General features: G+C 45.9%; 1 protein-coding gene across 15 annotated transcripts in view; it reads left to right on the forward strand.

The window, feature by feature from the left end:
* Positions 1–397: 397 nt before the first annotated feature.
* Positions 398–14,987, forward strand: part of SORBS1 (sorbin and SH3 domain containing 1) — an 862,221-nt gene continuing 847,631 nt past the window's right edge. For all 15 annotated transcript variants that reach the window (XM_069610575.1, XM_069610579.1, XM_069610580.1 and 12 more), the window contains exon 1: positions 398–681. In XM_069610575.1, the coding sequence (XP_069466676.1) occupies positions 413–681 (269 nt within the window). In that variant the 5' untranslated portion in view covers positions 398–412. The remainder of the gene's footprint in view (positions 682–14,987) is intronic.

Raw genomic sequence — 14,987 nt, forward strand, 5'->3', positions numbered from 1 at the left:
GCAAGGCGTCTTGTTCCGGCGTGTCATGTGAAGCATGTATATGAGGTCCTCCGTGGTGCCAGTAGAAGAAACACGTTTCTGCTATTTTGAAACTGTCCATTGAAACGTGATCTGTGACTGTTGATAGCTGCTACACTAATGGAAATGTTCCTTTACAACTGACAGCTACGTTAGTGAGGAGGTTTGAGAGCACGTGTTCACCCTCGCCCACCCACGGAATGGCCTTGTTTTCCTATTTTTTTGTTTTTTTGTTGAAGCGGTGGCATTTCGCCTTGCCCCGTTATGTTGTTATTTTCTAAACGCGGCGTTTTAGTGAAGGCGGAGAAAGGAAAACGCTCCGACGCGAGGTGTGCCTGCGTGATGTCAAACGGTCAGGAATGCCAGACGTCTAAAAGTGGCTGGTGGGCGATCGATGAACAAGTCAGTGACAGAGTTACATGACTCAAAACAAACCTCATTTGAGCACAGCTGTGAGGCGAGCAGTCATTTAAGGATTCGGAGGAGCGAGGGAGAGAAATGCTCAAAACTCGTGTCGCACTTCACTTGGTTTGGCCGCGTCAGGGCGGCTCCTGCGCGCGCTGCTCGCCACTATTGTCAGAGTTCACTGGAGCGCTGCGCCACACACAAAGGGATAGCGCGGAACAGGAAAATGGCGCGCTTGACTGAGAAGGCCGGTGAGAGGTAAGGGACACAAAAGCTGGCAAATTAACAATGGACTTCGGTTTCTCTACATGCACATTGCCCCTGTTGCTTGCTTCCTTGAGCTTCTCTGTTTTCAAACCATACTGATACTAGTACTCATTGTAATTTTTGCATTTTTATACTTTCAGACCAGAAAGATCGCCGCCAATATGGCACTCTCATTATACAGGAGCATGGTTACAGTTTCATTTTTCCGTCATGCCATGTTGACTTTTTTGCTTGTTGACAGAGACGCCAACGTATCCGGGAAAAGGTTCTTGCCTTACTGTTATGAACGAGGAGTTTACAACCAACCACATACGACTTTAGCTAATTCAAAAACTCAGGACTGAAATGTCGAATTAACTAGGGCCTGCATTTTTCGCTTGCATTTTGTGGTAGATTGTTATGTTCGTCAAACGAGAATGTATTTCTTTGCTCGGTAGCAATTTCATCACTATAAAACTAGTAGTTTAAGGATGTGTGGTTGCTCTTATTTTTCGGCATGTTAAAAATGCTAAATTATATTGAATTGTGCAACGGCACTAGTCCAGCGGATTGCTCATTTCGAATATCGACTGCTTTGCAATTTTTCATGATCTAAATTTGAACAAAAATGTGAACTAAGCTTGTTGGGTATAGTGGAACATAGTGTTTGGCTGTAGGAGTTGCTTTGCGAGGGCTCTGGTTCCATTGAGTTCCAAACTAACCAAGACCAGTTTGAGTTTGGGGGTCAGGGGGATTCTCCCGCTGAGAATTTTATTTTAATAATGGGTTAAAATGGTGCATTGTACAGCATACTTCCTGTGAAAAATTGAGTAAAAAGCCAGCTAGTTTTCAGTTGGTTTTGTACAGAAATGCATGAACAAATCAAATAGTTACAAATCACCAAAAGTGCCAAGCGCATTTCCCAACACATTTTCCTGATGCCTTTCCACACAATATATGGCAGTATAAAACATATTTTCACACTATCTGTGCCCATACATTTCCATTCTGGCTGCACCCATACATGCCAGTATTCCCTTGTAAGAACATACTCTTGTTTGCTGTGTGCATAATTCCAGTAATTATACTATAAGAAAACATGTCTATGCTTGCTCTGACAATATATGTGGGTGCCTGTAGATAAGATTTCACTCCTGTTGGCTTTGTCATTAAACATTCCATGCAACAACAAGAAAACATGTCAGGCACATTATAACACTTATTATGTTTGCTTTATCATAGCTGCTCAGTAAAAATGCCATGCCACAGTAGGAAATGGCTAGACTGGCTACACTAAAAGGCCAATCTAGTCACATAACACGTATTACTCTTGCTTTATCAAAGCAGCCCAGTAAAAAGTTCATCCCACTGTGAGAAATGACTAGACTGGCTGCACCAAAATGCCATTCTAGCCTCGTGATAACATTTAACAGGCTTGCTTTATCATAGATCCCCAGTAAATATATCATGCCACAGTAAGAAATGACTAAACTGTCTCCACAAAAATTCAAATGTCAGTCTAGCCACTCAGTAAAAACTTTTTGTGGACTTCATACACCATTTTGGGGTAGAACGCTAGATTTTGTAGGTTAGGGAAAAGAAGGACACCACCTGTGTCATGAATTTAGAGAAAGTCTACAGTAAGTGTGATAAGAGACGAGGTGCCAGGTATGTTATGATGTGATATGATAGGAGGCGAGAGACCAGGTTTGCTTTCGATGGGAGGAGGATTTTGATATGCTTTGTACTGTAGGGTGACACTGAGTGTTATTTTGTGGGCCAAAACCCCAGGTACCATTGCTGGAAACAAGTGAGGTATGTTTTGAATTTGTTGCAGTACACCAGATATTTTTCCGATTACGGGCAGGACACTGGCACCCAGAGTCACTGCTTCTTGGCCATCCCACTAATCTCTCACCCTAGCCATCGCAATTGATTAACTTAGTTTATGTACATTGTCACTCTTTTGTCTCTTTTGCTCTGATTCAACTTGTTGCGTTAAAGAAATTTAGGGAATGTGTCTGACAATCATTTGACAGTAATAGCCCTAAATCGTACCTGATACAGAAACGGTACCCTATAATGACTAGGTTTATGCTATCAGTTAGGCTGCAAACAATTAAGGTGTTAGAAAACACGGGTGCATGGAGAGGCATTCCTTGACACCAAAGGCTATGTAGACTCTGTGGGAAAACCATAGAGTATGCCAGACACTTGCTAACACAATACAACTACCTGACTTCTGATGTATTTTGGAGCGGCCTGTTTGGAGCTGATTCATCAGTATTAATCACAGCGACAATGCATGTGTGGGAGGTGGCATGTAAAAAGATAACGAATATTAATGGTGACAGTTTGTAATATTGTTTTAACCCTGTTTTCAATTGAGGTCAGTCTCGGAAACTGTTCATTTTATGTATTTTAACAATATGAATGTAAATGTGTATTTAGTTATATGTTAGTGCGAAAAGGATGCCAGTCATCCAAAAACGCACTTTAATAAGTTAAAAAAAACTATTTTGTCTATGTTAAAACCAATTTGATTCATGTTATGTTCAAACCAACTTGACTTATGTTCATGGAATGTTCACTGATGTATTGTCTTCTGAGACCTTGTATTCTTACCTTAATTTATACATAGGCACATTGTTTCGCAAGGTTTAGGGTGAAAGGATCGAATACAAAGGGTCGAAATGCAATTGTTTAGAATCAAAAGGACCGGAAAAAAAAATCGAATGCACTTTTTAAATGTTTTTTATTTTTTTGGGGTGGCCCCTCCCTCGCAAACTCCTGTTTTTTTGGCCAAAAACCACAAATTTAACCTATACCAAGGTACAAAAAAAACATTTAAAAAAAGACATTCGATCATTTTTTTTCAGCCCTTTTGAGTGGAATGTATTGTATTCGACCGTTTTGAATTTGACCCTTTGACTGAACACGTTTCACAATCAGTTTGCTCAGGTTGTGATTATATGTATGTTTTTTTGTCTTTTTGATCTTTGTTTGCTTACATTTTTGGTTCATGGAATGTTCACTAATTTATTGCCCTCTGGGACTTTGTATTCTTACCTTCATTGAATTAATTTATATATAGGTACCTTGTTTCACAATCAATTTACTCAGTTCATGAATATATTTTTTTGTGTCTTTTTGTTCTTTGTCTATTTGCTTACATTTTTGAATAAATCATTCAATTTTATAAAATCATTTGCTGTATGCTCATGTTACTAAGCCTTCAAGAATTCATGTACATGTATACCGAAAATAATGTGATTTATTGATAGTCAGCATATGTCAAATTATTTGTGATTCCTTCATTGTCAATCCTACCTAATGGGAACACCCCCTCTTTGTGTGTATACATCTCTCGCATGCTCCATCTGTTCATCTCCTCCTCACACTCATTTTGTGAGCATCTGCAGGATTGTATGATGGTGGATAGTTAAGGGCCAAGGGGTGGATGGGGTAGGGAGGTGAATATTAGACCACCTTTTCATTCAATATGGAACCAGTCCAATTTGTGCTCTGTAAACGTGTCTGGTGTGATCGTCCTAGCAGAGTATGTGTTCTCCTCCATCAGCACAGCTGATTATGAGGATAGCGTCTCAGTACCATGTTTTTGGAGGCTCTGTATGGGCAGCGCTGCCTGGCACAAATCGATGCCTGGTAACCTGTGCCCCATGGCAGCCAGGCTGGGCAGAGGGGCAGCAGCCCAACAAACAGGGCCATGCTCCCCCTCTCCCCCACCAGGACACAGGCGTCATGCAGTCGTGGCTCGGGATGACATGAAGGAAGAGTGAGGTGTGAAAACAACACCTCGCCCTTTCCTTCCAAAATAGGCGCAAAGCGCCTGGGATGCGCAGGAAGTGGAGAGTAGGGCCACAACAAAGGAATGCACCCCTGGGTGCCCAGACAGTCAGCGCTATGCCGGCCTGGGGGCTGGCTGGCACCACAGCCCCCACACACATGCAACAAGGACCCAGGACCTGCCCCTGGTTTCAATATAAGGAGCTGCGTTACCGCAGCGAAAGCACAAACAGTTTGGGACCCTGCACGGGGACCCAAACACAGCGAGTACACTGCAGACACAGAGTCTCATACTTTTTCTTTTCCACAAAACCCTCCCACACTAGAAAAAGGGAGAGAACCAACAAAAGAAAAGGCAGGACACCGTACAGTGACCAAACACAAGTCGTGGGACAAGAAAGGCGGCACGGGCCAGCGGGGGTAACCTCAGAACCCGGTGCCCAAAAGTGCAATATACTGTGATGTGTGATTATTACTATGGCCCTCATTACAACATTGGCGCTAAACCATGGCGCTATTATCACCATGGTTGGTGCCGGTGTTGTAACGGGTCCGCCATGGTTCAATGGGGAATTACCACCCCATTCCAAGGTTGGCGGGCGGTAATTCCCCATTGAACCATGGCCATTCCCATTTTCACCCCATAGGGCTCTATGGGAATGGGGAAGGCTCTAAGTACGGTACCGCAAATTGCGGTACCGTACTTAGCACCAAGGTACCTTTGCGGGTCCTTACTTTAACGGCTGGTCTAGACCAGCCGTTCAGGTCGGGTCCCGCAAAGGGACCTTGTAGTAAGGCGCTAAGTGTTTAACGGTGCCGCAGCCTTTTACGACGCCGTTAAACACTTAGCGCCACGGTCCTAATGAGGCCCTATGTGTTGTTTCTGACCATATCTGTACAAACAAAACTCCACAGCCTTTTATTTGCCAACACCAGAACAAACGTGTTGTGTGACTCTTGGGAGCTAGGGGGAGTGATAAGCACCACAGACACCCTATTTGCCACAATGTATATTTTCTGCCTGCATATGGGTCCAATAGTTATGGCTAAGTCTATTATATCAATCAACAGCATTTTATTTTGTGCATGATCATCACACTGTTTGCTGCAGTGAATTTCCTGTTGTGCAGTGACTTCTGAAAACTTTTGAAGTGTGTCGGGGTGATTTCCCGGGGTCCAGCAGAGCCGTCCGCGGACCTCCGGGGCTAGGGAGGCCCCAACTCCTCCCGTGTCCCAAAAGAGTATGAGGCACACACAAGAGCAAAGTAATTACTGCTGTTTATTAGGATAATGGCAGGGATTGTTCTCAGCCGTATGCATCCGGGGAGACGCTCTCGTCCTTAGTGCGGCTCGCAGACTCTTTTTACCACAGTATGATGCGCTACTCACGTCACCTGGGAAAATCGTCACAAAACCTATCACCACTTCGCGTTGGCTCCCCGAGTGGTAGGGTTAGTATAGCTACCTATATGAAAGGATATTAGTGGGTAAGGACGGGTCAGGTGGTACACTTGGGTTGTCCCTAAAAGTTGCTAAACCAAATTAGTTACAAGGGGCACCTTGATGATTGGCTAACTGAAATGGTGTCAGTGAGGTGCCCCTTGTACTCTGATTGGTTCCCCCGCGAGCCCCCAAGCCTGGGACCATCGCCGTTCCCAGCTCGCGATGTACCTGATATCGGCAACAATGTGTAACTATGTGTAAATGGTGGACAATGGACAGGTTTTGCTAGTGGCTGATGATCACGCCTTTTCCATCGGTATAGGTGTCCAACTTGTCGCCTCATTGTTGCAACCTGTGTCCCAGACATGGGACCCCGGTGACTTAATGTCTCCTGAGCTTGGCATTTTGTCATTTCGGCTTGGTCACGTGTGGAGAGACCATAGCTGGAGCAGAATTATGAGCATTTGATTTGTATTTTGGCTCTGAGGGGAGCTTGGCCGTGGCAGGTGTAACCTTGGCACTGAGAGCGCGCATGTGGGTTGCAACATCGCGGCCTTTGCGGTGAGCTCTCGTTAGGGCTCGTTCTGCATGGTCAGCACTTGCTTTTCGTCTTGGGAGGATTTTTGTCTGAGAGGCTCCTGCCTGGGGACTCTTGCTTGCGGCCTACTCGGGACTAGCTTCTGGGTGGTGGTGCATAATCCATAATGTGGGTGTCGCAGGATGACAGAGTGTCACAAGCAGCAGTGGACATATATAATGATGTCTCTATGGGGATGGGGTGGCAAGGCATCGGCAAGCGTATACACAAGCTCTTCAGGCATCTTGCGTTTCTGCGGTGCGGTAGGAGGCCTATGTGAAAAATAACAACGATGCATGTCCGTGGGTGTTCCAGTCCGCTACGTCATAGCACTGAGTATGTTCTTCGTGTAGGTTGGTGTGTGAGTGACCAGTGTGCTTGGTGGCACGTGTGTTCTTGTCAGTTGGCTATGTCGTCATGGCATCTCTAACGATGTTGGGGTTCGTGGTTGTTCCGTTAGTTGAGCTGGTCCATGCCGCAGACGTCGGCTTGACCAGGGCCTGCTATTGGGCATGCTCCTCGTTTGTGGGGACCGTGGACACATGGTACCATGTTGTCAGGTAAAGAAGTGAATGGGTCAAACTCCTCTCGCGGGGGGTGCTTGGGCCGTGATCCTCTAGGCCAAGGTCTGGATGAGAGAGGGGGGAGGGTGTTTTCCCATTTTCCCACTTCAGTCCCCCCTCTGGTCGACTTGTCGACCACAAAATGATCTCCTCTCTTGTCTCCGTGTAGTCTCCAAATCTTTGTTATTCCAGCTAGGTGTCCATATTGGTTCACATGGTCTTCAAATGACCAGTACATGTACACACATCCACCATCAGGTTTGCAGTAGACCCACTTCCCAACATAATTCTTCGAGTTCCTCGGGTTCTCCACCTTCACTGATGGCGGCTGTAAATCTGCTTCCAATAGTTGCTTGCGCAATCTCTCCCTTTCTTTTAAGATTAAGTCTGTGTTTTTGTCGTCTTCTGCTGGCATTAGGGCATGCATACCAATCATTTCCATCATTTCATCAGTTGTGCGTGCTGTCCTTGCCCTCCACAACCTCAGACCTAACAGGGCAACATTTCCCAATATTATGCACCCAGCTATTATCTTGAGCCCATCTGACAGGCAAGATGGCATCCATGACCATAGGTATGAAAACCAGCTACCATCTCTCTTCACACCCTTTGCTTCTTCTTCCATCTTGGCGTGCATCTTGGCCAGTTGTAATACTGCCTCAGAAAGTGTGCCATTATCTGCGTCGTTGGCAGAGACAAATGTGCAACATGATCTTCCAATTTTTGCACAAACCCCTCCTTCCATTGCTGTAAGGAGGTCCAGCACATACCTATTCTGCAGTGTTACCATTCGTACTGCTCTCAATTCTTCTTTTATCGCATTGAACCCATAGACGGTTGAGTTCATTGTCATCATTAGCTCCCATCTTGTTATCTGGAGCCACTTTGCATTTGCATACGCCTGTAGTCCTGGATGTATTATAGATGAAAAGAACATTGCTGCTCTGCTGAATAGTCTGTGTCCCGGTGGAATGTCACTAAGTGCAGTTTCCGATTTTCCCCAAAGGTAGTTCCCCGTCAGTGGTTCTCCTTGTCTTTTTACTCTTGACGATATTGTTGTGTCGTTTTTCCCCTGTCCTTCTTCAGTTTTCACCGATCTTTTCTTCCTCCTATTCCCTTCATCCATCTTAGGGAAGCTCCCCATGTTAACATGTTTCTGTGGCACTACTAGGGATGGTACATTTATGTGTACCATAGTGCATATTCCATCCCACGATGGCAGCAAGCTGTGGTATGCTTTTTCTCCGCAGGCCCAATAGTGGTCCATTAACACTGCTGTACCGGCACCCTCCTCATTTATCATTACTATCCTTCTGCAGTTGCTGTTTCTTCCAACATGAACCTCTCCATTGTGTTGATAACAAAGTGTAGGTGCAGTTAGTGGGAGTATTGTTACTGGATCCTCATCCTTCTCTAGCCAGGTCACCAGTCCTGCATTCTTAATCCATCTGTCGTAGCACTTGTTGTTTACTTCATCCATCTTCTCCAACGTTGCCTTTGTAAATGTTACCATATTACTCTCCACTACTCCGTCCGTCCACCCTTCCTTTGTATACACCTTTCCATATATTACTAGCAGTGGTCTTTCCCAGCACCCAAGTACTCCAGAAACTTCTTTTGCATGCCATTCACATGGTAGGTAATTTAATGTTACTTCCTTTGTTTCCCCTTGTTCTGGTCCATCCGTCACATACTGGAGCCCCTGTGTTAGTTGCCAGTAGTGATTGTACATGGGCAGTGTTTTGATGAAGTTATTTTCATACAGGTATGTATCCCTCGTCTTCCACTGTATTATTGCCATTCTGCCTTGAAATTGTCCTTTTGTTTGGAACAGGGCCAGGTATATCAGGCACTCTACGGATGTTGCAGGTACTTCAGTGGCTACAAATGTTCTGGATGCGCTCATGGCGTATGGGATCAGCAAGCACACATAGCAGTTGTCCTTAGTTGTCCCTCTACCAGTTTTAGACATGTGATGGTACCACATGTTGTTTGAGATGTGTGCGGCTCTGTAAGATATGTGTCTACCCCATTATTATCAATATCTGTGCTACGTTTAACCCCCTTCCCTTTTACTCTTGCGTTACTTGTACCACCTGATACCATACCTGTCGCAGCCGTGGTAGGGGGTTTATTAGTAGGGGGTGCAGCCATGACATCGGAACCACAGTGTGCCTGCCAGACAGTGACAGCAAGTAGACCAGTGATAAACAATAGGCCTATACATTTTATTACAATAGCTAATATCACTGGCATGTTTCTCTTACCTTTGCTGCGATCCTGCAGCTTTATACCTTTGATGATAGAGGTGCCCACCTGAAAATGTCTAGAAAATGCACATTAATTTGTTAGTCTTTATTATTCAAGCTCTCCCTATCAAGTAATTGTTTAAGGCCCAGACGAAAAGCTGTTCCCACGCATACCTTAATGTCCTATCTCTCAGGGATGATAAGTGCTCGTGGAGATGTGGGAATGATTGCTCTATGGCCAAAATGAACATGTTATAATACACACGTATTTTACTTTTCGTTAAATATTTTGGTCTTTTTATGGCGTACACAAATTGATGTGACAGGGCTTCAGGGGTATCGTCACCTGTGGCAGTATTTACCCCCAGGAAAAACGTAAGCTTTTAATTATTGCACTTATCTTTACACCAAAACAGTACTTTTGCGGTACCTGCATGTGCGAGACAAAAAGAAAAAAAAGAGAACATGCATGTGTCTACAAGTGTGGTGTAATTTGACAATTTGTTAGGCAATGTCCTTCATTTAGGTGGCATTAGTGGCGGGGCTTGTTTGGACGGGGCTTATCGGGACAGTGTTCTTCTTACTTTGGGATCTCGTGACCATGGGGTGCGTTAGGGGCAATTGTACACTTGAGTCCTTGGAGGTGTCTGGGGTTTGGGAGGGGTCAGGGGCTGTGCTGCCGTTGTTGCTTGTTGCTGTTGCTGCTGCGTTGGCCCTGTTGTCGACACAAGGTCGTGTCTGATCTTTGTAGGGCTTGATGCATTGCAATTGTGTCCACACGTTCTTGTCTTGGAGCTTGACCGCTCTAGGAGCTGCTTTTTCCACCAGGTGGGGCCCTGTGAATCGGGGGCTATTCCACCGGCAATTATAGTTCTGTAGCAGCACTCTATCCCCTTCACTTACTATCCACTGTGTCACCTGATCCTGTTGTTCATTTGCTCCTTATTCTTGCTGGATATTCTTCGACCCGCGCCGCGTCCTTTCAAGCTGTTGAGAGATAAAGGCTACACTAGTAATCACGGAAGATACATATTTGTACATTTCATCACCAAAAACAGTTTGAGACGACTGACTGTCTGTTATAGCCCTTGATGGAGGTGTCAATGGGAGGTGCATTTGACATCCGGTCACCACCTCATGGGGTGTGAGGTGGTGATCCGACCATGGCCTGTTTCTTAATTCAAATAGGGTCAAGGGGAGACAGTACAGCCAACTTTTCTTGGGTGACTGCTGAATTTTCGCTATCTCTTCTTTTAGGAGGCCGTTCAGGCGTTCACAAACGCCATTCGCCTGTGGGTGATATGCACATGCAAACTTGTGCTTTATGCCAAGGAGGGCAGTGAAGTGTTGGAACATTCCATTGGCAAAGTGCTGGCCAGTGTCATACCGCAACACTTTGCATACCCCCCACCTCGGGAAAACTTCCCTCACTAAGAACTTTGCAGCTCTGAAAGCGTCAGCATGGGAGCATGGGCTGGCCTCAATCCACCTTGAGAATGGGCATACTACCACAATCAAGTACCTGTATCCTTGACATACATTGATCATGTCAACGTAGTCAATCTGAAGGTGTAGAAAGGGACCTTTCCGGCCGGGTTATAACACCTTTGATCACTTGCAGCGTGTGACCGGCCGTAAATTGTTGACAAGTAAGACAATTGCTAATGAAGTTTGTAACATGCGAATTTAGCTCGGGACAGAACCACCCTTCCTTTATCCTTGCTGCAATCACTTATTTTCCTGTGTGTGTGGGATGTTGTAATTGGGCCAGGGCTGTCTTCAATTGGGCCAGGGGCATCACTATTTTGCCTGTATTGTTTTGTCACCATAATGCGTCTGTGGGGGACAGTGTGCATCCCCTTTTTACCCATAGCTCTTTCTCTGCCATGGGTGCTGCTGCCTGTAATTCCATAATTTCATTTTCAGGGATGTGAGTGTACCCATCCTTCAACAACATCTGTCTTGCCCCCACCCTCCCCTTATCTTTTTCTGGAGGGGTCCAAATCTCACCGGAATACACAGCATGTTTAGCATGTGCGTCTGCCATTTCGTTACCTTTGGAAATAGGGTCATTCCTGTTTGTATGGGCCTAACACTTCACCAATGCTACCTCTCTGGGATCTTCAATTACTTCAATTAATTCAGCAAGTAGTAGGGCATGTTGCACTGGTGTGCCGTCTGCTCTTCTGAATCCTCTTCGCTGCCACTTTATTAACCCAGAATGTACAGTTGATGTGACATACTCACTATCAGAATATATGGTTACTCTTTTGTCAATGCTTTCTTTTAGTGCTAAAATTAGGACCACTAATTCTGCTGCTTGTCTGAGTAGTGTTGTGGTAACTGAACCCATTTCACTGACACATATGTTAAATCCTCTGTCAGCCTCACCACTGCCGCTCCTGTTCTGCGTATCCCATCACCTTGGTCAATTGTTGAGGATCCATCAATGTACAGTATCTCTCCCCCCTCTAGGGTATTTTCCTCAACCTTTCTTGAGCTGGAGTATGTGTCAATGGCCTGTGTCCTCTTCCACTACCTCTGCTATGAACCTCGCTGGGTTGACATTGTTGTACCTTACAATTGTTAGCTCTGGCATGGATAAAATAACTTCATACCCCAACGCCCTCTGAGTGGTCAAGGTTGATTTTGGTTTATTCAGTATTGCTAAAAGGGCATGCTCCACATACAGTGTTGTCAGACAGCCCAATGTTATCGATGATGATTGTTCTACCGCAAAGGCAGCGGCAGCCAGGTTCTGTTCGCACAGGAAGTGACCTAACATTACAGGGTCCAGGTGTCCACTGTAGAAGGCTACTGGTTTGTGTCCCATACTAGTTTTTTGTGTCAACACTTCCCTCATTACTGCTGAGCTACAATGTGAGAAAATGAAAAATTGTGCTTCATAATTTGGGGTAGCAAGTACTGGTGATGGTGATATGGCATGTTTTAGTTCCTGGAATGCCTCTGTCATTTCTGTGGTCCACCTCAACCTCTTCTCCCCCCCTCTGCGCTTCTTTGAGGGCCTCAAGCAGTGGTCCTGTGTATGAGCTGTAGTCAAAAACCCAGGCCCTGCAGTAATTGCATAGGCCCAAAAACTGCTGCAGTTCTCTCACTGTCTGTGGCTGGGGTGTGTTGGTTATGGCCTGTGCCCTTTGTGGTACGATGTTCCTTCCATTTTGTGAAATGAGCTGGCCTATGTACATCACTTGTTCTTGGCAGTATTGCAGCTTCTCCTTGTCTACTTTGTACCCCTTTTCTGCTAGTACTGTGAGCATTTTGATGGAGTCTCTCCTGCACTTCTCTTCTGTTGCGCTGCAGATGATTATGTCATCTACATATTGCAGCACTGTGCTTTCCATTTCAATGTTACCCAAGTCCATTTGTATCACTCTGTTGAAGATAGATGGTGAATCGCAGTACCCCCGGGGCAACCTGGTGTGTTTCCATTTTGTGTTGCGGTATGTGAAGCTTGTCAAGTCTTGTGAGTCAGGGTGTAGAGGTAATGAGCGAATGCGTTTTTTAGGTCAATCACGGTAAACCGTGACGGCTCTGCTGGTATCCCACATAGTATAGTGGCCGGGTTAGCCGCTATAGGGTATTCTGCTTCCACTATGTGGTTGAGGGGTCTTAAATCCTGGATGAAACGCAAGACCTTCCCTTAGCCTTGCGCTCAGGGTACACAGCAGTGTTGCATGGAGACTCTGATGGTACTAATATGCCTCTGTTTATGTCACGACCTGTGACCCAGAACCCACTGGCATGGTCACATGCCAGGTAGGGTCAGGACTCAGGGTTCATTTGGTGCGCCAAGGGCCTTGCATTATCATCATAGACTCTCCTGGAGTCAGTCCTGGTGCCTTTGGCACCAGGCTCATGTTCAGATTGGGACTTTACCTTGAAGGGACTACTTTTCCTGTGAAGGCCTGCAGCCAACATGGAGGCACCCATACAGTCTAGTTCCTAGGAACCAGACTGTGTGGTGCAGTGTTTTAGGGTGTGGTAGCCTGGACTACTTTACCCAGACTACTTTACAAAGGGCTATATAAAGCACACCCAAGCTACAGAATGTGCTTCACGTTATTCTGCAGCCAGCAGCGTGACGCTCATCGTGTTCAGAGACCAGCACCCGGTGATCCTTGAATAGCGGAGCTGCAGAGGAGACAAGAGAACATCGTTAGCAGTCTCTGCTTACCTGCAACTTTCCATTCGTCTATTCCTGCTGCTCATGGTCTTCCATCCAGTTGGCATGTCATCAGGACACCACGCTCGCACTGGAACGAAACACCAGGAGATAGAGAGAAAGAAGGACAATGTTAAACAGGTTTCTCACGGCATTCATGGCAGTAATCACAAAATCCTCACCTGGCTGGGCATTTCTTGACTGGTTCCGCTCCGGAAATCTTCACACGCCCAGAAAGAACATCGCGACCTGAAAAGGAATAAAGAATACAGGTTAGCAAGAAAAGACATTACCGTGCCGCACCTCGCGCTTAACCTACCATCCATCATACGCTCCTGCGTCCATCATCCTGGCAGGAGCCTGATCCAAGTAGCGCACCCACCGAACCTCTGTGCACCAAAGGGGAAACAAACAAGAAAAGACATTATTAGCAAGAAAGGAAAGCAAGGACATTTAAAGACTGCTATAACCAGACTTACCTCCTTAAAGACACTTGAATGGGTTAGCACCAGTAAAGGTAACTCGGTCGCTTCAACCCGCAGAAGACTACGCGCCCCTGCACAGAAGGCAGGGCGGAGAGCACACCAGACATCATAACAAGGTGAGGAGTGGGCCATCAGATTGAGTCCAGGGGGCTGGTGGGAGGAAACAAAGTCTGTTCCTAAGTCCTGTCCTCCTGTGTTTTCAGGCCTGACCGCCACTGAAGGCATCGTCCAGAATTGGGAACGCCCAAAGTGAATCCGGCAACCAGGGCATAAGGGCGTCCCTGTGGATACCAGGTGAGCGTAACTGTTTATTAGTGCTGTTATTGTTTCTTATATCCCCTCATCTGCCTCTTTTGATAGGGGGTATTGCTTTACTCTTGGTAGTATAGCTCCTTTTTTCAACTTTATTTTCACCCCTTCAATGCTCTTTATGCAACCCACGTCATATGGACTAGTGGTCCACAGAGATGCAGGTACTGCAGCCAAATCCTCCTCTAGAAATGATACAGTGGTAGTGGCCGGTGCCTCTAGCGCTAGTACCATCTTCTGTGCTACGTCTCTATATGTCACTGTTGCCCAGATGTCAACGTTCATCTCAAACACCATCACTCCCTCACCTTTATCATCCGAGAAGAGCTCCTCATCAGATACCTGGGTTAGTCGGCACCCCTCTGCTAGTGCTATTACCAGTCTCCATGCTCTCCCTTCCCGGTCTTGGGCGTGTACTGCAATGTAGTCTTGCGTTGCTACAATGCTCTCAATGCTCAGTGACATCCTTGTCCCTTCCCTTTCACTGGCTGGTGTCTCGGGCCTAAAAAGGTAAATTGCTGGCCTCCTCCAAATCTTCCCTTCAATCCCTTGTAGCCATGCTATTGCCATGGCTGTCCCGTATTGGAATAGTTCTCCATCAACTGGCTCTGCTCTGGCTACTGTTTTGCCACAGTAAGCCTGTAATATTTGTCGTGCTGTGAGCATGTTTATGCCTGGTGTGGAGCATATTATTCCCTTGTC

This window comes from Ambystoma mexicanum, chromosome 8 (assembly GCF_040938575.1).
Source record: "Ambystoma mexicanum isolate Mex_15411 chromosome 8, UKY_AmexF1_1, whole genome shotgun sequence".
NCBI lineage: Eukaryota > Metazoa > Chordata > Amphibia > Caudata > Ambystomatidae > Ambystoma > Ambystoma mexicanum.